This window comes from Aspergillus ochraceoroseus, assembly GCF_002846915.1.
Source record: "Aspergillus ochraceoroseus IBT 24754 chromosome Unknown P175scaffold_8, whole genome shotgun sequence".
In the NCBI taxonomy this organism is placed as follows: domain Eukaryota; kingdom Fungi; phylum Ascomycota; class Eurotiomycetes; order Eurotiales; family Aspergillaceae; genus Aspergillus; species Aspergillus ochraceoroseus.
Genome location: NW_024468483.1, coordinates 455715 through 481984, shown reverse-complemented (window position 1 = coordinate 481984; position 26270 = coordinate 455715). Strand labels below are relative to the sequence as shown.

The following is a 26270-nucleotide window of genomic DNA, read 5'->3' as shown; positions in this document are numbered from 1 at the left end:
GTCGCCCGCTGCGGCTTCTCGTCCGGTGTGCTCGACATGTTGAATTGAAATAGATCAGTATCTTTATCCCCTTGAGGGCCCTGAGCCGATCTTTTAGACATCTATCAATATGGCAACACAGCACCTGCGGTCGTAGATTGTGAAATCCTGATCCGCTTCAACCCCTGCCTAAATTCCCGAGCGAGCGTCTTAACAGACGGATCTCATCCACAGTGAAGTCTTGCGCAATTTTCAGCACTTCCTTGCAGTAAATATGATCGCCTCTTGATGATACTCAAGGGGCCCAGCACTCGTGGCCACAACAACCGCAGAGGCGAGTTGGTTGCGAGAGGGTCCGAAGCGCGGGAGGAGGATGTGCGTCTAGATTCGCGAACGACGAAGGACGAGGTATCCGCGATGTTGTCAAGCGGATCCGTGATCGATAAATCAAGACAATTCAGGAAATCTCCGATTTCAAGCAGTCTTAAAAATCGTGGTTCAAGAGACGCACACGCGCTCGGTCCACTTGACGGGCGAAGTAGTGGGTAGGTCGCGAATCGCGAGAGTAAGGAGGAAGGCGGAAGGGAAGGAGAAGGATAAAAAGTGGAAAGGCAGAGCCGTTGGATGGAAAGTGTCTGTAGTAGAGTGATGTGCTCTACCTGAGAAAGGATGGGAGGTTGGCTCTGGTCGAGCTACCTTTTTTTTTTTTTGAAACCTTCAAGTAACACCCGGTGGGCTCTCGCCTTTTCGCCGGGAGGAGGAGAAAAAAAGAGACACCTGAGGGAAAAAACGACAGTCACGTGATATCATGCAAGGCTGGTCTTGGCAACGAAAGAAAATTACGCTGTAATACCTGTAGATTGCAAAGGGGGTATTTCTATATAGAGCTAATAATAATAATAAAATGAACATTGTAGTAGATACAGTACTTAAATCTACAGGATGTTGATTGTTTTGACCGGGTACAAAGAATAAAAGAAAGTGGCTGGCCGATTGTTCAGACCATTGATTGGCCTGGTATTCCAATACAGATAGACTACAGGAAATTGCATGGTTTCCATAGCATAAATAAGGAATGTACATCAAATGCACATCAAAGACAGATGGAACCACTCGTGGTGGCTAAAAACATACAGGAAATGACGTCTGTCTAAAAGATTCAATCTGTCTTGAGCATTGAGGAATTTATATGGAGTAGACTGTATATAAAATAATGGTCAACACATCTCATTTTACCAATAGCTACATACTACAGAGTCAAATAGATGATATGAGGTTAAGATATGACAATCTCGGATAGCAACTATACTACGCCCAAAAATTTAGAAATAACATATTTATTTTCCCAAATCAAAGGTCATACAGCTAGGAAATACATCGGTGAGAATATAAAAAGGGGGTATCTATAGCTTGGCCTTGCCCTGGGCCTTCTTCATAATGGGCTCCATCTTGGTGGCTTTCATGATGTTGCCCTTAATCTTGAGCTTGCCGCCCATGAAGAGCTTTTGGGCGTTGGCGTTCCCGGAGACCAACGAGGCGAAGTCTGTGTCGGAGAGAGAAAGGGTGACTTGCAAAGCCATTAATCAGCATGAACCCTTGACTATGAAGAGAGAAACTCACCATCCGCCTTTCCGCCAGCGGGAGCAACACCACGGCCCACAACACCCTTGTCCTTGAGGTCGAGGTGCCAGCTCTCCTCCTTGCCCTTGGAGTTCTTCAGGGTAAATGCGACGACAGCCTTAGCGTTATCAATCGCCTCCTTGCGGCCAGCGGCATCGCCCTGCAGAGTGGAGTTGATCACGTCGAAGGCGGCGGAGGAAGGGAAATCGTCTAGATGGGGACAAGATGATTAGTGACAGGTGGCGGTGGTGGATGGAGGTACCAACTTACCAACTTTGAGAGACATGGTGTTGGTGAGATTTATTATATAGGGACACTTGAAGAAAGGAGGAGAAGTAAGATGGTGTAACTACCAAAGACACAGAAGAAGAGCGTATTAATAGCAGCCTTGTCAATCCGGAGAAATCGGGGATTGGGACATGTGAATGGAGGCGGTAGGGGAAGAGGCCGCTGTACCGAGGCTTCTGGGTTTAAACCTGCACACGATCTGACATGTCGGTCACTTCTTAGTTCCACAGAGTTTTGCTGGGCTTACAGACTCTACCTGAAGCCTGAAGATTTTGAATGAGAGGAAACGAGCCTTATAGCAGGGCCTGGCTCCTGGAGTACGTATCTACCTCGTTACCTGGCCATATGTGGTGCTTGTTTTTCATATGACAGGAATGCCCCTATCAGAATTTGAATGCTTGACTGGAACCCTATTACTATTGTGGATTCACAGTATACCACCCTCCTAAGCGAAAAGGTCCTTTAAAGAGTAACTTAGTTACAATATCTACCTACGAGTATGCCTGATGACCTACCTGTTCACCCAATCCAGTCTTGGTGGAATCTTCAGAGGTACCCCTGTCAACGTGCAGACAACCGGATATATATAGAGGAAGCTCTCTGCGGTCAGCAATAGAAGCTTGGAAGAATATTGTACTGAAAGAGTGGGTGCTCTGTCCAACTCTCAGTGATCTGAATAAGAGGGGAATACTTCAATATACATACAATATGGATACATAACCCAAGGTTCCTGAAAAGAGTATATCCAAAAAATTCCCCCCAACCCCCCCAAAAATAAATCAGTTCACCACCTTTGAGGAAATAGTTATTCACTACCTTCCTGCATGATATGTTATAAATAAGACCTTCTTTGAGAGAATTGTGAATTAAACACAAAGAATCTCTCAGCTTTGAAACACATTCTTTTATCGTCTCCGCCAAGAAGGACCAACCGGACCCCTTAAGCCGCAACTTTCTTTTTATCACTTCCGCATCTCTTTTGTTCTCTTCCGCCACCTCAGAATTGTGGTCTTGGAGTCGCCCACGTCGTATCGTCCTTGATTGGTCGTGCCATCGAGGCCGTTGTGCGTCTGGAGAGCCTCGCGTGTCGAAGCCTTTGGTCCCGACAAACGGAACACCCTTCTACTTAAACATGGCGTCCCCCGCTGGCTCGTCGACTGACGATGTCTTGGAAGAGCTCAACCTCTACCGTGCGATCTTGCAGAGCTTAGACGAACAACGGCCTGATGCCGTGGACGAGAGGCAAGAAACTGTGGTTATTATCAACGCATTAGAATCAAGGCTTTCCCACCTACGCGGAGACCCTACGAACGGCTCGCTCGGCCGCCCTCAATCGTCGGACGAGAATAGTGAAAATTCAACGCTGTCTGGGGCGCAGCTAGACGGCCCTGGAATTATTTACGGAACGAGTCCATCGAGTCCTTCGCCCTCCTCATCCGCTTCGCCTCCTCCCTCCTCCCGATCTCAATCTCATCCACCCCCCGGCCGGTATATGCTCTCGAAAATGCCCCCAGTACAAAAACGCCAGCGTTTCGTCGACGATGGAGATGATCCTAGCTTGGAAGATGACCTGAGACAGCCTCCGTCTAAGCGAGCTTACGAAACTGCGCTTGCGTCGACTCGCCCATCGTCATCCACCCAGGGCAGCACGCAAGCGGAGTCGGATAATGAGTTTGAAAATGCGGAAGACGTGGATGAACTTTTGCGCATTTTTGGGGTCGACAATCAAGACCATCTCCGCTTCCTTAGAGAGGAACAGAGAGAAGCCGAGAAATGGCTCAAAGAACGGAAGGAACAAGAGCGTCGCGATGCGGAGTTCGCTCGCTCGCTTATGGGCGCTCCCGAGCCTGCGCACCCATTGTCGCATCCTGCATTTTCATCTATCCGTCAGTCCAGGACGTCTTTTCCCGTACGCGCCGCACCCTTTCCCACGCGTCAGGGACATACAGAGGAGGCCCCGCAACAAAGTTCAAGATTTCCGAAATCCGCCCCAGTTCTTGTCATTGATAGCGATGATAGCGATGTCGCTGAGATCCCAGCTGAAAATTTTGCACACCCTGGACCTAGCGGGATCGCTCGTTCTTACCCCGTTTATGGCTCTAGGATGTACCAGAACCCTACGGAGAGACTCAAAGCCGGGAGAGAGTTTTTAGCAAATGCAAGGAATTCTCATGATCCTTTGGGACATATCGTCACAGATTTCATTCCCGACAGGTTTGATGACCCTTGGAGCTATGTCAGGTAGGTTGATCCCCTGTCTGGATATTTATATTTGTTAACGTCCAATCTATATAGTGAGCCCGGAGCTGATCCGGCACAGCTAAACAAAGAAATCAAGCAACTACTTGAAACCATCCGCCCTGATTCTGACATCTCTCTGAAAGACCGACAAGGGACCCCCGAAGCCTTAAAATGTACCCTGTTGGAACACCAGACGCTAGGATTGGCCTGGATGAAGTCGATGGAGGAGCAAGAACAGAAAGGTGGCATTCTTGCCGATGATATGGGGCTGGGAAAGACCATTCAGGCGATATCTCTTATTGTCTCTCGCCAGTCGACTGATCCGGAGAGGAAGACAACATTGATTATCGCTCCTGTTGCGTTATTACAACAGTGGAAGCGGGAAATCGAGAAGATGCTTCGACCCAAATACCAACTCAAGGTCTATATTCTACACGGTGAGAAGCGAGGGGCAACCTTCAGGGACCTTAAATGTTATGATGTTGTTTTGACTACCTTTGGCACCCTGTCGTCGGAGCTGAAGCGTGTAGAGAAGTACGAGGAACTCCTTAAGTCGGGTGCGGAAGAGCCGACACTGACTAGTCAATACCTGAAGTCACTACCTTGTCTCGGGCCTACCAGCAAGTGGTATCGTGTTATCATCGATGAAGCTCAATGCATCAAGAATAGGAATACCAAGTCGGCCATGGCGTGTTGCCGTATCGACTCCACCTACCGTTGGTGCATGAGTGGAACCCCAATGATGAATAGTGTGGAGGAATTGCACTCACTGTTGAAGTTTTTGCGTATTCGCCCTTACTGTGGCCTTGATCAGTTTAATCGGGTAAGTACCGTTTGTCTTGATGTTCGAAGTTGATGACGATGATGGTTAACTCCCACAAACCAGGACTTTACGCGGCCGCTCCAAGGGGGCAATGTACGTCTGCAGGAGAAAGCAATGACGCAACTTCGAGTTTTGTTGAAGGCGGTTCTCTTACGACGAACGAAGGATTCAAAGAAGATAGATGGCAACCCTATTCTAGAACTCCCTGCCCGCATCTCTGAAAAGGTACACGCAGCTTTCAGCGAGGACGAGCTCGAATTATACACTGCGCTTGAGACCCGAACCCAACTACAATTCAATAAGTATCTGCAATCTGGTACTGTGGGGCGCAATTATTCCAACATTCTCGTCCTCCTCCTCCGTCTTCGACAGGCATGCTGTCACCCGCACCTGATTTCCGACATGAGTGTCAAACTTAACGAGAACACGAATGAGCTAGATCTTACCGCCAATGCAAAGCTATTCAGGGAGAATGTTATTATTCGCCTCAAAGATAACGCCGACCTCGAGTGCCCTATCTGCATGGATGCAGTGGATAATCCGATAATTTTCTTTCCGTGTGGCCATAGCACATGTGCCGAATGTTTTGCGAGGATCTCAGATCCAGCCCTTGCCCTGAGACAGGGGGTTGACGGCACGCCGGAGGTGAAATGCCCCAACTGTCGTGGCATAGTTGACACCAAGAAAATCACCGATCATGTCACCTTTCGAAAAGTTCACTATCCTGATTCATCGGCTGACTCGACGGAGCTGCTATCCCAGCCGGCTGCCAATGATAATGATGATGATGAGAGTGACAGCAGTGAGGATGATGAAGATGACAGCTTGTCACGCTTCCTTAGGGATGACAGTGAGGATGAAAGTTCATCTAAACAGTTGAAAAGAAAACGGAAAGGCAAGGGGAAAAAGCCCCAGAAGACTAAGAAAACCCTTGCGGTACTCAAGAAGGAAGCAATGAAGAACCAAACTGCGAAACGCAAGTACCTGCGTCGTCTGGAGAAAAGCTGGATCACAAGCGCGAAGATCGAGAAGACCATGGAAATCCTGCGAGACATTGAGCACGACGAAGGCAGCGGGAAGACGATTATATTCAGCCAGTTTACTTCCCTTCTTGACTTGCTTGAGGTCCCCATTGCACGTGAAGGATTTCATTATCGACGCTATGACGGGAGTATGAAGGTTGGGGACAGGAATTCGGCGGTGCTCGACTTTACCGACGACCCTGAGTGCCGGGTTATGTTGGTGTCCTTGAAAGCTGGCAATTCCGGGTTGAATCTTGTCGCAGCCTCCCATGTGATTCTTTTCGATCCGTTCTGGAATCCATATATTGAGGAGCAGGCAATTGACCGGGCTCATCGCATTGGGCAAACCCGCGAGGTACACATCCACCGAATTCTAGTACCAAACACTGTGGAGGACCGCATCCTGGAGCTTCAAGATAAGAAGCGCCAGCTCATCGAAGGTGCATTGGATGAAAACGCTTCAAAAAGTATTTCCAGGCTTAGTACCACCGAATTACGTTATCTATTTGTCCGTTCCCTTGCACTCTCAAATCCCAGATCTCTGGCCATACTAATATTTTTTTTGTCTAGGGCATCCGGTAAAATTAGCCATCCCACTTTACATATGCTATGCTACTCCTCCTACGACCCGGCGTTAGCGGATTTCTGGGATTTTTTTTTTGTACACAAGAGTTTCCTTAGATACCCAAGACTTTGATTTTACCCTCTCCTTTTTTGAATGGTTGCCCGGGATTTATTTAACCTTTGTTGTGTTTTACTACTTTGCCAATTCGACTTCATGCTTTTAGTTTCAGTCAACAGTATCTGCCTTCTTCGACTGTTCCCCCCTTGCCGGTTCTCGGGCTACTTATTCACCTTGTGCAAGCGTTTTCTTAGCGGATTTACCTCGATATTGCATGAGACATGACATGCTTCGTTTTCATGAGGATAGATAAAAATAAATGATGGTTTACAGCTACTTTCCTCCTCCTCCTCCTCCTCCTCCTCCTCCTCTTCTTCCTAGTAGTAGAAGCAAGGCACAAAGTAAACTTTGTAGGAATCATAATGATGAAGCAAGGGTGAGAGTACAATCCATCCATCCATCCATCATACGGTCCAGGACTACTTACTTACCTAGTTACCTACTAGGTAACTAGTTACTTAGGTACTACTTAGTTCCTTTACAAATCCTCCTCGCCTTGCCTTGCCTTGCCTGTTTCTGCCCAACAATTGACCGTGGAGTTCTCTAGGTACCCAACTTACACTTACTCTTACCCTACTCTTACTACTGCTACTGCTACTGCACCTAGAAGTAAATAAATACCTTGGGTTCTCCCCTCACAGAAACGACGTCATTGCGTTATCTCGCTAAATGCGCAGGTGCAGAGAGAGAGGAAAATGGTTTGCTGCCCTACGGTATCTTCTTATTGTACAGTACTGCGTAGTTAGTAGGTAGGTTACCTAGTTCTAGGACTCTGTGCTCCGTACTAGTAATTCCTACCAAGTACTGAGTCCGCATACATGGATACTGGATACACCACCTGGACGGAGGACCTGAGTCGATGCTGAGAGTTTCGTTTTTGGGGGGGGGGGGGGGTTGATTTGGTATATTGCCGAGGTCCTTGTAGGATACTGGTATAGTTATATAAGGAAGGTAAGGGGCTAGTGAAGATTCTGCTGTTCCTTTGGTTATTAGTTCAAGTAGAATAGAATTATGTAACGAGATGGAAACTTTTTCTTTCCCGACAACTATGGTTATAGCTGCGATTCATATGAACTTTGTAGAGATAAGGAGTCTAGACTACTAGTGGTTAAATATTGGGTGAAAAAAAGGAAAAAAAAAAAAGGGATAAAAAAAAGCAAATCATGCCAGCCGTCCTCAAACCAATCCACCGACCGCTATCGTTGTATCGTAATTCGAGACTTTGCGTATCGTTCCAAGTAACCCACCCGGAGTAGACAAACGGTCATTGGCATATGACCGAAGTCCCACCCAAAACTCTCATCGATTTAGACATCTAGAGATCGGCATCCTCCTCGTCGGGCAGAGGCATCTGGGAGGCAGCGTTCATCTCCTCCTGGTACTTCTGCATGAGGGCGGCGTCAACCTGGACCTCAGGAGGAGCAAGGGCAGGAGCGGCAACGAATTCCTGGAAGCGTTTTAATCAGCAAAAGGGTCCTTTGAAGGGACAGGGCCTAAAGTATCACTCACCAGCTGAGGGTTGCCAACCAGTTTCCGGGCAAGCCACAGGAAAGGCTTCTCGAAGTTGTAGTTGGACTTGGCGGAGATATCGTAGTACTGCAGGTTCTTCTTGCGGTGGAAGGTAATGGTCTTAGCCTTCACCTTACGCTCCTTGACGTCGACCTTGTTACCGCAGAGGACGATGGGGATGTTCTCGCAGACACGGACGAGATCACCTATGATGGGGGGAGTTAGAATGGCCCGCTCAAAGATGGAGTATACGAAGAATTACTTACGGTGCCAGTTGGGAACGTTCTTGTAGGTAATACGCGAGGTAACATCAAACATGATGATACCGCACTGTCCGTTGATATAGTATCCATCTCTCAGACCACCGAACTTCTCTTGACCGGCGGTATCCCACACATCAAACTGGATTGTTCCCAGGTTCTAATACAACCATTAGTCAAATGCGAAACTGGACGGCAGAAGGCCAAAGCGGGGTCGCCAGCGGGGCATGGCATACAGTGGTGAAGACAAGAGGGTGAACCTCGACACCGAGAGTGGCGATGTATTTCTTTTCAAATTCACCAGTAAGGTGGCGCTTGACGAAGGTGGTCTGGAGAGGAAATTTTCAGTTAGTCGATATTCTGATAAACAGGCTGAGATGGCCGCGGGGCTGAATTTTTTCCTCCATTGTTGACGATGGCTGCGATAGGGAAAAAAAAAACAATATGAACGAAGGGATACAGGTAGACAATGGAGGTGAATCGGGATGACCATAGAGCGATAACTAGATAAATAGTTTCTCTTTGAAAAAATCCAAGATACTTGCCTTTCCAGTACCACCGTCACCAACGAGGACGAGCTTGAAGGTTGGGGTTTGCTGGGCCATGGCGATGATGTTTATATGAAGTTGGAAAGAACAAAAACCGAAGAAATCAAAAAGATTTCAAATGCAAGATAGAAGGAATTAAAACCAACGGTTAAACACACGACAGACGATGATCGATGTATCAGGTGGGGAACCGAATGGGATGAGGCCAGGGAGAAAATAGAGTGAACGAGGTGATTCTGGTGATGGAATTTTTGCCCCGAGTCGGTCACTGCGTCCATGGTCACGTGCTGTTGCCTCAGGCCGCCATGCCCCGCGGCGTCACAATGAATGCATCCTTTTTTTTGGTCTTTTGTACCTGACGACGCATCAGCTTTTCAGGATGTTTTTTCGTGTTACTACTAGTACAGTAACTGACTCTAGTAACTATGAATTATTGCTGACATAGACATCACCATTCTGATGCCCATTCCTCGTCGACAGAAATACGTTGACTGCTATTGACCCAAATTAAACTAACGCCATTCATGCCTCTTCAAAACAGTAGAATCAGTCGTGAAATCGTGTCCCATTCCTGACATTCCCTTCTCATTCTTTCCCCCGTATTTTACCGCCTTGTTGTACATGTTCATCCGCCAGTATTTCCATGTGGCTGCAGCCGATGGAAGATGGTGTCATTACAAAGGGAGAAGGTGGCAGCCCAATAAACCGCGACCGCCCCAATCGCGGCGTGGGATAAGTTCCAGATCTAGTTCGACGGTGTGATCAGACGCCCCCTCCTTTCGAGAAATTTTGACAGTAATGGCGCGCTGAGTGAGATCAGTTAGACATAATCGATACCGCCTACCTAGATGGCAGACCCAAGGAGACAGTAGTAGGCATAGGAGGTGCTTACCCCTTCATTTTGTTGAACCACTTCCGCCACCTTGGATAGGCGCTCGTGGTTAAGCCAATTTACACTTCCAAAACTTCGTATAGCATCACCGGTCTTCAAGCCGGCCCGATCAGCAGGGCTTCCAGACACAACACTGTTCACTTTCGCAAATGGTCTTATCCCACCCATCACAGTCTCTGGCGTGTTTGCTTCGGAGCCAAGGCTGGCAGAGCCGTTCGTAGTTCCAGAGGTAGCGGTACTGTCCCTGGCGCTCTGAAGGCTGGCAAAATGAGCGTGAATACCTTTTTCGATGTGGTTCATGGCCTCCTTGTGGTCGTAACGAAGTCGGATAATCTGCGCTCTTATAGTGCGTACTGTCCCAATTTTAGCGAATGAGTTGCAGACAACGAGTGATGCCTTACTCTGAGCCACGTCAATATCATCGCGTGGAAAGCCGTCGAATGTTGTAAGTGAAGTGCCCATGTTAACGCCATGCTACACAAAGGAGAGTGAGTCAGTAAGCGATATATAAAATACATGGTCGATGAGCAATCCAAAATACCCACAGAACTTAGTACACTGCTGAGCGCCGAAAGCTCTTCCTCAATCTTTTCCTTGTGCTTCATCAGATCAGTCATCGAGAGCTTGGACAGATCGCGGGCGGGGATCCCTCCGGATGTTGGTCCGGAGGATACTGTCGGGGCATGAATATTGCTGTCCATGGGGATGCCCATTCTACGCAGAATGGATATTTAGAAAAACATTTGGGATGACATAGGGATGATGGCGAGTGTTGCGGTCAGATAATGGGAAGATAATGAAGATGGTGGCGGGAGAGATCCCCAGCACGGGAGAGATGGTTGGAGAAGATCTCGTATCGTCTCTCCCCCCGCCTGGCACGTCATAACTATATATATATACACCTACTCTGGGAGAGCACGGAATATTTATTCCAGTAAAACAGCTCGATTTGCTGGATAAATTGCTCGATCGTGTAATACATTACTAGTAAATTAGATATGGGAGGTATTTATCCATTTTTTTTTCTATCGCTAGCAAGTTTCTTGCAGTGTCTGGTTGACTATGCTCCTTCTTTTCCCGCCTTTCTGGGTCAACGGGACGTTTATGCTGAAGCCTCTCTATGATAATGTCAAGGACTCGGAGATCTGGGCTACAAAGACCAGCCTAGGTATGGCTGAGAACTTGGGGATAGCAATGAAGCCTTGACCAAAGGTATACAGAGATACTCGCGGTAAAAATGCTGCGTGATTTTATGTTAACACTGGATGGCTGGTATTGGGATTGGTTGCTCGGGGGTTAGGCCTCAATTGAGATACACAATGGGGTAATAATTGAGAAGCTTCAATCTGATCTCCACAGGACTCTTTGATGTTTTTGATCTAAGCTGGCAAGTATTGATATGTTGGACACCTGAGGAATTACTCGGAGGGTTCGTCCTTTCCTTCTTTGCAAATCAGTTGGTTGAAAAGATCGTTACTTCCGATCTTTCCTATGAGGAAGACAAACGCTGCCTTTATCTGAAGGAGCGTGTACTTCTTTATTCTTCCTCCATAATCATCTTTTCTCAAAAAGACGTGTCGATCGAATCTGGTCGCACGATGGAAGAGTTTAAAGAGGCTACGAGCCAGCCCCCAGTCGTCACAGGGTGGGATCGAGAACGAAAGAATGATTTGAGCCTTCAGGAAACGGATGATGTCCATGAAACTGCCGAAAGAGTCGGTACTTTGCACCCATTTAGACGATGGGTAAACAGCTTCCGAGCTCGGAAGAGCATCGCCCTTCATCAGTCTCAGCGACATGTTGATGGGTGGGCTGACACACTACCAGGCAGTTGTGACAATACCTCTCATGTTTCTCCTTACCAGGAATCTCAGGAACAACAATGGGAGAAGTTGTCTGGCAATTCATCTCACCTAGGAACGATTAAGACGGCTACAATGAGTACTGCGAGCCAGAGTGTAGTGAGATCGAGGAGGACTACCCAGAGTACCACAAATCCAAGCATAAAGTCGGACCTGCGAGCTTCAATTGACAGTTTGAGACCTGCATTGAGTTCTTCCATTGATGAGGAAGCACAGAAGCGTGCCATAAAGCGGCGTCAAGTTCTCCAGGAAATAATTTCCACTGAGAATGACTATATTTTTGGGCTGAAGGCTCTTACCAGTGTATGTATAATTACCCAGTTCTTCTTCCACTCCCCATGAGCAGCCGTGATTAATTGGTCTGTGGTTATAGTTGCTTTTATATACCTCAGCCCGCGCCGAAGTATACCACAATGTCCAACGTATTCGTGAAACGCATGAGCATTTTTATCAACAAATCCGGGCTGTGGTCCCGATTGCTAAAGCGGATCTCGGTAAACCTTTATACAATGTATCACAAAAAGAACTTCAAGCCGTTGACTGGAGCTTCAAAGGCATCCAAAGTCGATCCGCAAGGATGCATAATCTCAAGGCCTCCCTCAATTATCGCCATAAGGCCTCAACTGCGGAAGCACATGAAGCTTTGGTAGTCGCTAGAGAAATCGGAAAGTTGGTAGGTGCTTAAAGTTCCACCTCTTAAGATTATACTAAACTACGTTCTTGCAGTCACGGTCCTTTGCGAACTACAAAGAGTTTTGTGATAATTACCAACTGATGGTTGAAGATGCTGCTGTTATACGAAAATCAGTTCGAAATGGGCCAGCCTTTGAGCAAGGAGTTGAGGCTATAGCAAAATCAACGGCATCTACAGAAGCTCGGGCAGTATATGAAAACAAATCCATGTGCTTGAACGATCTTCTTGTCAAGGTTTGACTACATCATTATTTTAATAGAGGGGGAACTATATACTAACGAAACATAGCCAGCTCAGCGCCTCTGTAAATATCCACTGCTGCTACAAGAATTATTGAAATACACTCATATCCAAGATGACCCATCGGTGCATGACGAGATTCGCCAGATATTGGAGGGTGTTCGTGCAAGTCTTGCTGGGATCAATGAAGCCACCACCAATCCTCTCAATACAGCTTTGGTTGACAAGACTTTCTCCTTACAGGAGATGCTGGAGTTTCCCGATCCGGTGAGCCCAAGAATTCTATGCTACTAGAGGGTAATAACCACTTATCGCTATTCATAGGCAACGAGCTTCGATATCTACAAGCAATTGGGGCCTATGTCTCTTTGTGGCGTTCTCCACGTCACTTACCATGTGTCCCGACATGTAGTAGGAGTTTACATGGTTTGTGTTTTATTCAAACACCATTTTTTTCTCGCCAAGATGAACGACGAATACCGAAAGCTTCGCCCAATTGCCTGTTTATATATTAATGATGTGAAAATTGATAGCCCCACGAATGGGAAAGGTAAGTCAGCATCTTCCCCATTCCCTCTTTTTTTAACTGCTGCTAATGGTTTGGTAGGCATCGAATACTTTTGCTTATTCTCGTGGAAATTGATATTCCAATATCAAGGTGAGAAGTTTGAAATAGTCTTGAGCGCCTCATCTGCAACAGAAGAAAGGCGATGGAAGACAGGCATTCTCAAGTCAGCCGCTGCTTCGACAGATGTGCATGGCTCGGTTTCGTCCGAGTTGAGGGCCTGCAGCTTTCTATCCCTGGATGTCAACTCATTGGAACAAGACTCAACGCTTCCTCGGCTGTCACGGCGGCCGTCTGTGCATTCACTAGCCATCAAAAGAACCCGTTCGGAGTCACAACATGTAATCATCAAGAAGACGTATTGCCCACAGAAACACGGCCAAACACACCAGGTAGATGGCGAAATAGATAGACCAAAGACACCGTCTTCGTACTCAGCCGTGGTCCTGACCGCTAAAAGACAGGATCGCATTCGCCTGGAACGCGCTATTTTGCCCATATATACGCGAGATGCACTCCCATACCCTGGAATGTTTTTGGCCACAGGTGAGATCTTGTTTGGGTCTAGCTCACTCATGAGACATCTGAGCCTTCGAGCAAAGCGTTATAAACGGTCTAGATCTGTTAATTTACCAACCTCCTGGCGTAACGTTCGTGACTCCCCCGGCCTTGATAAGGATAACGAGAAAATGCAAGTCTCGGGCAAAACAGGAAGACGGGAGGCTTCAGAGTCCAGTATAGGTCTCGATAATGAGAAAGGCCGGACACAGCGGCAAGATAGTTCGATAATTATCGGGCGATCGAAGACCATGAAGACGAAAAGCAGTCCAAAACTGACGTCGAGCTCTCAACCTCAGCCCGCGGCTAAGGGAGATAAGAGTTCTGAACACTCTGATGCGATTTCACTCAAAACTATTCGATCGGTGATAAATTCCATGTCACTAAGAAAGTCAAGGAAGAATGCTCGCCCAAGTCTTAGTGGAGCATGATGATGATGATGATGATGCAACTGGCTACGAACACGGTTGCGGTATTGCATCAGGTCTATCCGTATACAGAAACTACCGTATAGTCTAGTCGATTCGACAGCTGTGGAGAAACAGGGGCATATCCCGGCCTAGGCGTCATAGGTATGAGAGCTTCTGCAATATTAATGACGATGAAAGGCATTCAATTCTGTAACGAGTACCTACTTGGTAGACTCCACATTTGTAAGATATGCTAGAAGAAGGAATGGATAATGTTGATCAGAGTCTCTGGACCATAGCGGATTCCCACATAAGACGAAGCGTATGAGGTCAATGACGTCGTGGGGGGGATGAAGTGGCATGTTAGTGGGAGGGACGTTATTCAAAGGACATGATGATGGGTGTTCAGCCTGGGGGGTATCGCAATCAACACATACATCTCATCCAGCCAATTGTCTATTCTTTCCGACTGTTAACATTTATTCTTCATTGCTGGGAAACCTCTTGATTCTCTGCCCGTTGCCTGTTCTCAATTGCCCCCCCGAACCAGATTGGTGACGTCACTTACATCATTCCCACCCCCGTCCGGACCATCTATAACAGCCCTTCAAAACCCTCACGCGACCTTCCACCATCTTCTTCACTTCCCCCCCTACCTCTCTCAAGTACCGTTCACACCATTGACTCTTTCCTCCTATCTCATCCCCCCCCCCATCATCATGCGTGCCAGCGACCCCAGCTCCAAGATCTTCTACAAGGGCAAATCCGATGACTTCATTGTCTTCGTAGACGACCTGAACACCCTCCAGAAATGGAAGACCGATTCCACAGTGCCCTTGGCTGATGTGGTGAACGGATGGAAGATCTTCGTTACGCATCGGTATGAAGCTCTGCTTGTTGTTTAATCCTAGGGAATCTTCATGATTGCTAATTGAGCCTTTTCTTTTCTTTTTTCTATCGACATACAGACATGGTGCCCAAGGTGTCCTTGACGGAGCTAGTCGGGCTTCCCTGGAAAACGAATTCGGGACCTATAACGACGAAGAATGTATGAGGAAGATTCTTGAGAAGGGTGATTATCAGGCTTACTCGGTATGGATTTTTTTTTTTTTTTTTTTTTCTGTTGCTTTTTGGACGATATAAGAAAGAAATCGTATATGCTGACTTCATTGGTTCTTTTTTTTTTTTTTTTGTCTAGCAACGGGATAGAGAGGGTGATACGAACCCTTCTAATGGGCCTGGGGGGTTAATGCGGTGATTCTCGGTGCAGGGTTTTTATGTATGTATGTCTGCTTGTGCAGGATGAAGCGATGAGCTCGCTGTGTTGTATTTCTGTGATTGTGAGATCAGGTGTATAGTAGTAGTAGTAGTTGTACACTTGTGTGCTTCTATATATCGGTTGTAAAAAAACAAAAAAAAAAAAAAATTATCACTTACATTCTACACTCTTCTCCTCCCGCTTCTGAACAACCCATTCCCCTAATTGATTCCATACGGCTTCCTTCTCGGCCAGCGTCATCGAAGCAGCCAACCCACTCGTCGTCGTAGCCACAAACACCCTCGCCCCAGCCCACTCCTTGGACCTCCCCATATTCTCCGCGGCATCCTGCCACCCATACCGAAACTCCTCCTTGCGGATCGCCCGCCCCTTCCTCGCCCGCCACACAGCTTCCCAGATGCCCTTGCCAACCAAACACACAGCCTGGGGCCGCTTCGCCGCGACCTTTTCTTCCAGGACCGGCACGCCCGCGTCCATCTCGGCCTTGCCCAGCATGCTGGCGTCGCGCGTGGGGCGCTCCACAATATTCGTGTTGCCGATATTGTACAGGCCCGGAAGCCTGTAGGTGTCCGAGGGCGGGTGGCGGATGGGCGTGATGCCCGAGGAATGAAGCAGTTTCCAGAAGAGGTTTGACGGGTGGGCGTACGCGAAGCCGGTGGCGCCCGTCATGATGCCAGGGTTGACACCGACGAGAAGGAGGTCAAGGTTGGGGGGGAGGGTGTCTTGGAGGCGGGAGACTGAGGCAGAGGGAGTCGGGGTTCGCGGGGTCTTTGTTGGCGAGGACGGCGCGGATGTTTGCTGGCGGCTTCTTCGGCTTCTGGCTGGAATTACTGTCGCTGTCGAGCTTGATGTGATTGTTGTTACTGTGGGAGACTCGAGCTTCTTTCTCCGTTTGGAGGAGGCGGGTTCGTTGTCGAGGGGGAGGGTGGTGTCGGAATCGCGTTTTGCGTCTTGCTGTGTGGGCCCGCTGGTGGTGCTACTGGTGACTGTTTGCGAGACATGGATGTATCTTTTCAGTCCTCCGTTGAAACTCGTTATCTTGTTAACGGGTACATCGTCGTCGCTGGGCACAGGGCCAGGATCGCTGCTGGTCTCGTCGTTCTGTTTGGGAAGCGTCATGCTTGGTTCTCTTGAGTTGGATGGAGGAGGTTCTTGCGCGAGTCCTGGGAAGCTGTTGTGATAAGTCTGACTATTAGTAGGGTGATTTCAGACCTGTCTCATGAGTATGCAAGCTCGTAATTGTATATATATATATATATATATATATATTCGTGTTCTAGGTTTGAGGCTCGTTCTACCCGAGGTTGATTGAGACTGTTGCCTGGGGTACTACTATTCCGAATTCGGAAGTAGACTCTATTGCGGGTATAACGACTGCTATCTCTCACGCAAAAACTAGAGAGAACTATACCACACAGAGCTTTACAAGGTGATTAGTGTTCTCTTAATTAGCACTGTTATTAGGAACATTGTCATTCCACCAGAAGAGAAACGGTCACGTGGAATCAAATTGAGTATTCAAGAACCAGGTAACAAGTACCTAATGGAACGAGTAAAAAATCGTTGTATTGCACAGTGGTTACATATCATTCGGTTCTCATGTTCCGACATTAGTTCTATACATGAACGGGGTATCTCTATACATAAAACCGTGCTGCCAGAGCATCGGAATAAATCAAGGCACCGAGCCAATTTCTCGGAAACCAGTTCTATGTTAGTCTTAGGCCTTGAGTGAACTTCGTTTCGGTAGAGTCCACGGCTCAGCACATACAACCTGTGGAGGGGGGTCAGGTACGCCGATATGACGAGGCGGAGGCTGGGCAAAACTCACCTCGCCTTCACTATAGGCCCAGAAGTAAACAGCAATTCCGACAAGATAGTAGAGAGCTGCATCTGTGCCTTGGTATAGGAGGATGGCGATGATAGCGCTCAAAGGATACATCATCAGGCGGAACTCAATACTGCGGTGTGGCATTGTTCCCGCGACGTATTTTAATGGCCATTCCCATGCGAGGCCAACCAACCCCATAACGAGATTCAAAATCTGGAGTACAGGAACTGGTGTCACGGCTCCGTTAAGATTTTTGGTTATGAAGTCCCAGAAGACTTTGGGCCAGATGAACCCCTCAACTGCGCTACCTACTTGGTCTGTTGTTGAACTGGCGCGTTAGCTATGCCTAGGGGTTGAAGAAATAGAGTCACGTACAGGCTGCTGCTGTAAGGATGATCAACCTGGCCCAGTGGTTTTTAATGAGCCTACCCATTGTTGATTCTCGTGGTTCGGTAGAGGTCGAGTAGAAGGCGATGAAGCAGCTTTCGTCCAGCGAAAGAGCTCTGCACTAAAAGAGTGGTGTATGTTCACAGGAAAGTGAACTCGATTGAAGGATAGCTCGAAATATCTTTCAGTCGCTCAGCTCGTCAAGGGATATCGCGCGGGGAATTGTCGTGCAAATTGACATGGTAAGCGGAGCCGAGGGGGTGGTATTCGTAGCTTTATTCTTCCCAGGCCTCACTGGAGAGAGAAGAGTTGATAAGATATCGTATCACAGCTGTCACATCCCCGCCGAGATGAGTCGTAAAGGGATCGAGCGTAAATAGGTGGTAAAATTATGCCACGCTGGGAGGGGACAAGATTACATAGCTTCCCGGCGCAAATGAGGCATGCCGCCTGATGTCCAGTGCCTCCCAGGACACCCATTATAGGCTGGATGCAAGTGAAAATCATTTCGGTAATACACTTTCTAGCCACAGACCAATGAAGAACAAGATGCGGTGCTAGAGATGGGACTCCCCGCCGAGCTTCTTCATGGCCTGAGTGCTAAGACAAGGTGATTGGAAGGACCCCTAGCAAATGAGCAAGGGCATTCCTGGCTTAGCGCTTAGATGAGTGACGAGAACCAGACCTTGAACGAATAGGAACGGGAGGTTTGTAGAGACGGGAAGATTGACTGCATTAGCGACGCGCCAGAGTGTGATGGGGGAGGAGAAATCCTGCAGGAGTTTCGAGGGAACCCGCCTTAGCGGCCGCTCGATGCGCTCTGATTGACCGGACGACGACGACCATGCGAGAGGACCTAGGGCCAAATTCTGAAGATTCGAGACTCGTGAAGCGGGGGAAACCTCATTCTCTTTCCTAGAATTGATTATCTTTTGGATGTTTCCATTTTTATCCTCACTTGGCATTTGGTTCCGAGTCTAGGTACGGAGTATAATTTTGAGAATTGCCCATCAGGCCATAATTGATCCTTCGAGGACCGTCTCCCCGTGCCATAAGGGTGATAGCCCTTACAATGATTACTGCCAAAGCAGGCAGCGGATAGATTACAGAGAACCAAGTTAAAAAAAAAGCCCGAAAGGAACAATAAGTATTGTTCGTGATGGAGACGGTTCCGGGCTTGTCCAGCTTCACCGTCTTTTCAACAGATCGGAAGTGAGGACTAGTTCGGAGAAGATCAATCTTCATCCTACGCTTTTCCTTACAGGACCCGAGTCCCATTCCGGTGTTCACTGGCTGTGACGAGTTGGCAACCGTGCAGCACCAAAGGGCCCAAAACCCAAGAATCAGATCCTCCTCAAAAGACCCTCTCGGGCCTCCAGCCCTTAGGCGCCAAGGGGCCGAATGGAACTATATGTATATGGACGGAGTACCGAGATGATTTCGCTTTGTGTCCAGTCCGAGACTTGCCTCCTGGTCGGGGCTATATTTGGAAGCAGCATCATTCCGAACGCCTCGCTTTCTGATGGAGCACTGGGATACCACGATGGTCGAAAATTTATGAGGGAACGGCGCTTGCAGAACTCTTCTCATAGGACGACGATTTCCTGAGTGACAGAGACTCCACCGATGCACCAGCAAATCATTAGAAATGACGAGGCTAGGATAAGAGGAAGGCTGGGAACATTGGAAGTACTCCGTAGTGATAACCCATTGCTTTACCTTTGGAGTCATATCCAATCGCTAATTTTGAAGGCCTGTAGAGTCTCACCATCAACCTCTCGGAAGAGATGGAAGGATGAGACCCAAATCGCAGAACGACCAGAACTCTACCACCATCGAGCGTTAATTTAAATAAACTCTGTCCAATCGATTAGCAGGGATGGTGTAAATATAGAAGATATTTTTTATTTCTTTTCTTTTCTTTTCAAAATCCAACTTACCGAGTCATAAGGTCGCTGCCAAGTTGTATGTAACTCATTTTCCCCTTGGCTCGTCTGGCGCTTCTTTCTCCCCTCCTCCTCTTCCCTGCAAATCAAAACCACATCTCTGGGTTTCGCAAACCACCAATTTCTTTGCCAAAAAGATCCCCACATCGTTCAATTTGAATTCCTTCTTTGGAAGGTTTGAGCTTCGTCGAGATAACCAACGATGGTCCGAGTGTCGCCCATCGCCCATTCTTAACCCCCCCCCGCTATTGTGATTCTCGTCCGTTAAACAACGTGAGAGATCCTGCTTCCATCTCTTTTCGCACAGGCCTCGAGAGCAACTCCCTCAGCGCCGTTTTCTTCTTCTTCTTCTTCTAAGAGACGCGTGTCAGGACATGTGGTATTGATAAACCTGGAGGGGGAATACGTACGGGAGATATCTACTCGGCTTGGGGCCCTCCACTACGATTGCCTTTCCTCTTCCCTACACTCAATCCGAGATTGATAGTCCTTGTCAATCAAGACATTCACGGCCACGGAGCTGTGTGATCTGATAGATTTCCGATTTCATGACTATATCAACATTGTTCCTTTGATCTTTGGTCTAGGCGTTGTCTCGAAGAAGGGGATCAGAAAGCATCCTCTTTCGCTTTTCTTTCTATAATACACTCATCGCGGGTCGATGAAAGTAATTGTGTTTGAAGATCCCCCTGTTTTCTCCCCTAGTTGAGCTTTTCAATCATGGGTCGATACCCGCTGAAATCATACTTTGCTCCCTCAAAACTGTTCTTCTACATCTGGTTTTGGGGCCTACATTTCGGCGTATTTGCAGCTGGATGGTAGGGTTTTCTTTCTCTCTCTTCAATTTGCCGTCAGTGAAATTGCTCATGGAAAATATTTTAGGTATATCCAAGCGTCCAGCGAACGATTAAAGCCACTCAATGCGCTCGCTTACTCAGTTTGGATCTCAAGAGGAGCTGGCTTGGTGTTGACTATGGATGGAACGATAATATTATTGCCTATGTGTCGGAACATCATGAAGAGCTTACGGCCTAGGCTGAGATGGCTCCCACTTGATGAAACGATATGGTTCCATCGCCAGGTTGCATATGCCCTGCTTTTCTTTTCGATTGTCCATGTTTCCTCTCACTATGTGAAGTGAGTCCCAAACATTGACCGAGAAATAGGTCTAATGTCTAACAACCTGCAGCTTCTATCACATCGAGGAGTGGCATTTACGTCCAATTCTAGCCGTACAGGCTCATTTCACGGAACCAGCTGGAGTTACCGGACATGTAATGCTCTTTTGCATGATGCTCATGTACACCACATCTCATCACCGAATCCGCCAACAATCCTTTGAAACTTTTTGGTATACGCACCACCTGTTCGTTCCGTTCTTTTTGGCGCTCTACACCCACGCCACGGGCTGCTTTGTTCGGGACTCTGCTGAACCGGTATCACCATTCGCTGGATCCCGATTTTGGCATCATTGCATTGGATATGAAGGATGGAGATGGGAACTCGTGGCAGGTGCTCTGTATCTGTTTGAACGTCTCTGGCGTGAGATTCGAGCCCGACGGGAAACCGAGATTACCAAGGTTATCCGTCACCCATACGGTATGCTTTATCTACAGACGTGCAAACCTCGGTCCGTTTGGGCTAACCATCTCTATAGATGCCATGGAAATCCAGTTCCGCAAACCCAGTTTCAAGTATAAGCCTGGACAATGGCTCTTCATCCAAGTACCTGAAGTGTCCAACACCCAATGGCACCCCTTTACCATCACCTCTTGTCCCTTCGACCCCTATGTCAGCGTCCATGTTCGCCAAGTCGGTGACTTTACACGCGCACTCGGTGATGCCGTGGGCTGCGGTCCAGCACAGGCAAGAGACCTGGAAGGCCTTGACCCCATGGGGATGTATGAAGTCGCGCTCCAAAATGGACAGATGATGCCTAAACTTCGCGTTGACGGACCATATGGAGCGCCTGCTGAAGATGTTTTCGAGAATGAAATTGCCGTTCTTATTGGAACTGGCATCGGTGTCACTCCATGGGCCTCTATCCTGAAGAACATCTGGCATCTCCGCGCGAGTCCTAACCCGCCCCGTCGTCTCCGGCGTGTCGAGTTCATCTGGGTCTGCAAGGACACTACCTCCTTCGAATGGTTCCAGGCGCTTCTTTCGTCCCTTGAAGCCCAATCCGCTAGCGACGCCGCATACGAAGGAAGAACCGAGTTCCTTCGCATCCACACCTACCTCACACAACGCCTTGATGCGGACACCGCCGCGAATATCTACCTGAACTCTGTCGGCCAAGAACTCGACCCCTTGACCGAACTCAAGAGTCGAACCAACTTCGGTCGCCCAGACTTTAAGCGTCTCTTTACTGCCATGTGTAAGGGACTGCAGGACCAGTCCTACATGTCGGGCTTATACGGGCATTCGACAACAGAGATTGGAGTTTACTTCTGCGGACCTAATGCTGCGGCACGGCAGATCAAGGCGGCCACAATTGCGTCTTCGACGAGGGATGTCAAATTTAAATTCTGGAAGGAGCACTTCTAGCCGTGCCCTTTCTTTCTTGAACGGAATTCACGAAAGAAAATCATAAAAAGAAAAAAAAAAAAAAAGATAAATAATTTCTACATGCATATCTTTTGTAAGGATTTGTGATGACTGATGACCCTGACCCTGACCCTGACCCTGTTCTTTGCAAGTTTTTCTTTGGATTTTGCATTCCTCTGGGTTTGTCTGATGATGATGATGCTTGCAATAATACCCGCTGTATTATACTCTTAAGCTAGTTAGTAACTATATAACTAGTTAGTATATAGTGTTGTTCTTAGAAATCAAACCTACGCGCAAAGCGATACATATTAATAACTACTTGGCATGGCAAAGCGCCAAAATGCTTCCTCAAACAATGACTAGCGATTGCTTGTACTCCGTACCTAGTATGTAACTGAACCGAAAAAAAAAAAAAAAAAAAAGGTAAGTAACATTACATTTTGAATTCTATTTACATTTGCATCGGCTCATCTTCACTATCGAGGTCATCGGGAATTGCAATGGGCATTCCGAGAGCAAGACTCTTCTGCTCCATTTGCGAGGCAAGGTCATCCAATTCCCGCTCTATGTCGAGATGAATTCTCAGCTCCTTCTCGACTAGAACATTATACAGGCGACATAAGTCGTGGAAGGGCATCCCCTTCTCGCCTTGGCGTGGATTGTCACCTGTGCGGCGGCAAATCACATCATCACGGAGATGGCTAAATGCGAGCATGAGGATTTCCTTCGACCAGGGACAGGCGCGCATCGCTCTGTAAAAGACGTCCTTTGCCCGGTTGACTTCGTTGCGGGAGAGTTCGAAGAGAATGTAGAGTTTCCAGAGGGAAGGGCTGGAATGGGCGCCGGATCCGAGGCTGCTGCTTGGCGAAGATGTTCCAGGTTGCTCGCCAATGGCGTTTTCGAACGCAGCTCGGGCGGAATGGAGGGTGGACCCGGCGTACACGGGCCGGTTGAGCTCTGTGTAGATTGAAAATAAGTGTGTTGTGATGGGGATCTGAGTTGGGGTTGTTGAGGGGTCGTCGTCGTCGTCGTCGTAGTGGTGGTGGTGTTGTGAGGCTGTCGTTATGTCGCGGATGATGTCGCGGACACGCTCTTCAATGCGGAATCGGGACTCGTTCCAGGAGAATAGGGATAGGAAGATTGTGTTGTGTGGGAAGAGGGCGATGCTCTCGGCGAGGAGTGTGCGGATGTACGACGGCTGGTAAAGTTTGCTTGCTCGAAGGTGATAGTAGATGAGCCTTGCACGGGACTGGTGTAGGAGTTCGATGGTGTACGATTTGAAGGTGTCGGCCGAACCGGGGAATGAAGATATCCTGTTGATTGAGGCGTTGTACGCTTCCAGACATTTGCTCAAGTCTTGAGAGTGGGTGAGGTATAATAGGATAGCTTGACAATCTGTGCAGGCTCGGATGATGTCGACGTTCCCGTTTATGAATGCACTTTCCTGAGTTTCCAATAAATGCTGGAAGAGTCAGTGGTGGTTAGGAATATAGGGGGTACGGTACAGTAACGTACGTTGTGTATCTTGAGTAGGACTGTCGGGCTGAACTCCGGTTGGCTCGAGATATCATGGAAAGCTTTCAGGTCAACATTACTCTGTGGCATAGAAGCCAGGAGATGGGATGCATGAGCTATTTTACGAGCCTCTAGAAGCTCCCATATCCAAGTATGCCAGAGAAGAATGTTACTGATTCTGTCATCGCTAGAGAAAGTGTTACTCATAGAGACTGCTGTTGCCCACACATGATCAGCTGCTGCATGGTTTCCCGTTCGCCATTCCATAAGAGCGTAGGAGTTATATAGCCGAAGATTAGACGGCCGCTTTTTGAGCAGCGACTTTGCATACTTTTTAGCTTCCTTGTTATTGCAAACAAACTCGACCGCGACGGCGTATTCAGCTAGATCATCATTCTGAGGCATCGCTTCAACTAGCAATCGGAGAGTTCGGCGATTCCAATCGCGTACAACAACGCAAGCTGGATCTGATGTTGCTTTTACCCAAGCACCAAAGGAAGAGAACCAAGTTTTGGGATCCGTAAAGTAGGTCTCGAGCGCAGGAATGAAGTGTTGGTTTGGAAACATAGTCGGTGAGACTACTTCCGGATCGGTGTCGGTACTTAAGTTAGGAAGCCAATCTGTGAGGGCCGAAAAGGAAGTAGAGACCAATTCGTTTCGTAGAAAACCGTCACCCATCCAACGACCAGTAGTCTTGAAATTATGGGTTGTGATAAATGGGGGGAGCTGGCAGAAGTATAGGAAGCTATCAATAAGCTCCGATTTTGAGTCCGCCGAAGAAACAAGGGGGAGGAATTCTTTCAGATCGGAAGCAAGAATAACACGGTATGGATCATCACTGGGCTCATCCAAGCTGCGAGCTGGAAGTTGAGCATTGAGGATGCATTCTCGCTCACAAGCAGCCCAAGATGGCATTATTGACTTCAGTTCCAAGTTGAATTGAGGTTCAAATACTTTAGGGTGAAAAGAAGCTGTGCTCATGTTTTTCCAGCCTTTCGCTCCAGCATCGCCGATACGCGCAACTTCAGAGTCCCAGAAATCTGCGAAAGCTGATAAGACCTGATCCGTGCTGGTGTTGGCATCTAAATCATTTGGTCGGAAGAATGTGAATTCAAAGATAGCTTGCCATAGGGCTGTTGCATGCTCTGCGTACCCTGTTTCTCGCAGGAAAAGAGTTAAGCGAAGGAACAGGTACATTTGAACTTGCGTTTTACCAGGACTATCCGAGGTAGCTTTATTCAAATTCAAGCATTCGATGAAGGTAGTGAGACATTGGCTATAGGTGAAATTTAGGAACTCAGTTTGACGGAAGTCGAGATACTTGATCCATAGACTGATAAATTGGGAGTTGGATTTCAATATGGAGTGCCATTGCGCTAAAAGCTTTTTTGTATCCCATAGCTTTGCACCCTCCTCCAAAAGTCCAAGTAGTAGACGGTCTCGCGAAGAGCTTTGGCCTACCTTTTTCAGCGCTTTTTCGTATAAGGACAGCTTGATATCGGCCAAGCTTTTCTGCTCTGCGTTTGTCAAGGAGCTGGATTGTTTCGCTGAACCCCGAAGAACTAATTCTTGGTGGCCAATGAGCTGGAGCCAGGCCTTGACATCGGTAGAATTTCGTTCAATGTTCCTATATAGCTGTGCACTCCGTTGTTTGACTTCCACGTCGAGATCATCTCGCGGGCCTTCACCACCGGACTCTAGATCTGACATAGACTCTAGACCACTAGAGATATCTTCACTGTGCTTTAGTTTTCCGTGAATTGAGCGATACCCATATTTATCGTCTTCTGTATCAGATGCTTCTAAATCATCCTTTGGTTGTCGACTTCTGGAGGCCTTGAGAGGCAAAAAATCCTTGGAAAAATCCGCATTGTCCACAAAAGAGGTTGGGCGAACTCGAAGCAACTTGGTAGGCTGGTTGTCAAGCTTGGAGAATAAACTCTTTGCTTTGGGCTTTGAAGAATCCGTGCGCCATGTCTCAGGTTTCACCACGATCTCATTTTCGCCAGCAGTATCACGGTCGATTCTGTTATTCGACGGCAGTCCCAGGACACGCCCTGCACCAAAGCGGTAGTAGCGAGGGACACTATACCGATGTATTGTTCCATATATAAGATTATATTTGTCGCCTTTCAGATCCACCACGTATAAATCTTTCACGTCTTCGGACGGTTCTCTTACGGCGCTTCTCGATATAGGCGTTTGTTCATGTTCAAGTCCCCGACGACCAGCCTCTTTGCGGGAATGAGGCTCCTTACGATCTCTTCTGCGCTCCCGCGATCGCGAACGGCCATCGCGGTGGCTTCTATGCCTCGACTGATGCTTCGAATGGTGTCTAGGCCTTTCGTCTCTTTCGCTTCGCTCGCGACTAGGGAGTTTGGTGGGCGGCTGGGGTTTGAAGCTGGCGAATCGCGGAACAGCCGTTTTCTCCTGGAAATAATAAATATGAGAAGCCATAAAAAGAGGAGTAGTGTGAAATCCACTTACCTGGGAGCCAGATGAATCCATGCTCCTGGATGTGAGGCATTGTCAAGCAGCGTGTCTGGACTCTCACTCTATAACCCAAGCG

At 47.8% G+C, this 26270-nt stretch overlaps 9 protein-coding genes across 9 annotated transcripts; 4 read left to right on the top strand and 5 right to left on the bottom strand.

The window, feature by feature from the left end:
- Positions 1–1235: 1235 nt before the first annotated feature.
- P175DRAFT_0503980 (SCP2 sterol-binding domain-containing protein) lies at positions 1236–2000 on the bottom strand. Its single transcript, XM_040897742.1, has 3 exons — positions 1870–2000; positions 1600–1809; positions 1236–1546 (listed from the first exon to the last, which is right to left on the bottom strand). The coding sequence occupies exons 1-3, from the start codon at positions 1883–1885 to the stop codon at positions 1383–1385; spliced, it is 390 nt and encodes a 129-aa protein (XP_040749481.1). The 5' UTR covers positions 1886–2000; the 3' UTR covers positions 1236–1382.
- An 879-nt stretch (positions 2001–2879) lies between these two features.
- On the top strand, positions 2880–6928 carry P175DRAFT_0503979 (uncharacterized protein). Its single transcript, XM_040897741.1, has 4 exons — positions 2880–4128; positions 4183–4951; positions 5015–6481; positions 6544–6928. The coding sequence occupies exons 1-4, from the start codon at positions 3020–3022 to the stop codon at positions 6553–6555; spliced, it is 3357 nt and encodes a 1118-aa protein (XP_040749480.1). The 5' UTR covers positions 2880–3019; the 3' UTR covers positions 6556–6928.
- Positions 6929–7669: 741 nt separating this feature from the next.
- P175DRAFT_0503977 (Ran family GTP-binding nuclear protein) lies at positions 7670–9199 on the bottom strand. The gene is made up of 5 exons (XM_040897740.1): positions 8970–9199; positions 8661–8753; positions 8431–8584; positions 8165–8370; positions 7670–8102 (listed from the first exon to the last, which is right to left on the bottom strand). The coding sequence occupies exons 1-5, from the start codon at positions 9027–9029 to the stop codon at positions 7971–7973; spliced, it is 645 nt and encodes a 214-aa protein (XP_040749479.1). The 5' UTR covers positions 9030–9199; the 3' UTR covers positions 7670–7970.
- An 87-nt stretch (positions 9200–9286) lies between these two features.
- On the bottom strand, positions 9287–10709 carry P175DRAFT_0485135 (putative 26S proteasome non-ATPase regulatory subunit Nas2). The gene is made up of 4 exons (XM_040895591.1): positions 10410–10709; positions 10266–10338; positions 9865–10217; positions 9287–9778 (listed from the first exon to the last, which is right to left on the bottom strand). The coding sequence occupies exons 1-4, from the start codon at positions 10575–10577 to the stop codon at positions 9647–9649; spliced, it is 726 nt and encodes a 241-aa protein (XP_040749478.1). The 5' UTR covers positions 10578–10709; the 3' UTR covers positions 9287–9646.
- A 753-nt stretch (positions 10710–11462) lies between these two features.
- On the top strand, positions 11463–14214 carry P175DRAFT_0511535 (putative Rho guanyl nucleotide exchange factor; the record flags this gene model as incomplete). The annotated part of the gene is made up of 7 exons (XM_040898593.1): positions 11463–11609; positions 11652–12029; positions 12100–12399; positions 12453–12653; positions 12709–12927; positions 12985–13210; positions 13268–14214. 7 exons carry the CDS (start codon positions 11463–11465, stop codon positions 14212–14214), a joined length of 2418 nt encoding a protein of 805 aa, XP_040749477.1.
- Positions 14215–14844: 630 nt separating this feature from the next.
- P175DRAFT_0503975 (SBDS family protein) lies at positions 14845–15673 on the top strand. The gene is made up of 3 exons (XM_040897739.1): positions 14845–15073; positions 15162–15285; positions 15392–15673. Exons 1-3 carry the CDS (start codon positions 14913–14915, stop codon positions 15449–15451), a joined length of 345 nt encoding a protein of 114 aa, XP_040749476.1. The 5' UTR covers positions 14845–14912; the 3' UTR covers positions 15452–15673.
- On the bottom strand, positions 15623–17736 carry P175DRAFT_0511533 (mismatch-specific DNA-glycosylase; the record flags this gene model as incomplete). Its single annotated transcript, XM_040898592.1, has 3 exons — positions 15623–16573; positions 17244–17620; positions 17679–17736. 3 exons carry the CDS (start codon positions 17734–17736, stop codon positions 15623–15625), a joined length of 1386 nt encoding a protein of 461 aa, XP_040749475.1.
- Positions 17737–20356: 2620 nt separating this feature from the next.
- Positions 20357–22183, top strand: P175DRAFT_0534985 (putative NADPH oxidase (NoxA); the record flags this gene model as incomplete). The annotated part of the gene is made up of 4 exons (XM_040900184.1): positions 20357–20454; positions 20519–20773; positions 20826–21235; positions 21294–22183. 4 exons carry the CDS (start codon positions 20357–20359, stop codon positions 22181–22183), a joined length of 1653 nt encoding a protein of 550 aa, XP_040749474.1.
- Positions 22184–22608: 425 nt separating this feature from the next.
- P175DRAFT_0485124 (uncharacterized protein) lies at positions 22609–26268 on the bottom strand. The gene is made up of 3 exons (XM_040895590.1): positions 26189–26268; positions 23702–26131; positions 22609–23648 (listed from the first exon to the last, which is right to left on the bottom strand). The coding sequence occupies exons 1-3, from the start codon at positions 26207–26209 to the stop codon at positions 22638–22640; spliced, it is 3462 nt and encodes a 1153-aa protein (XP_040749473.1). The 5' UTR covers positions 26210–26268; the 3' UTR covers positions 22609–22637.
- Positions 26269–26270: the final 2 nt, after the last annotated feature.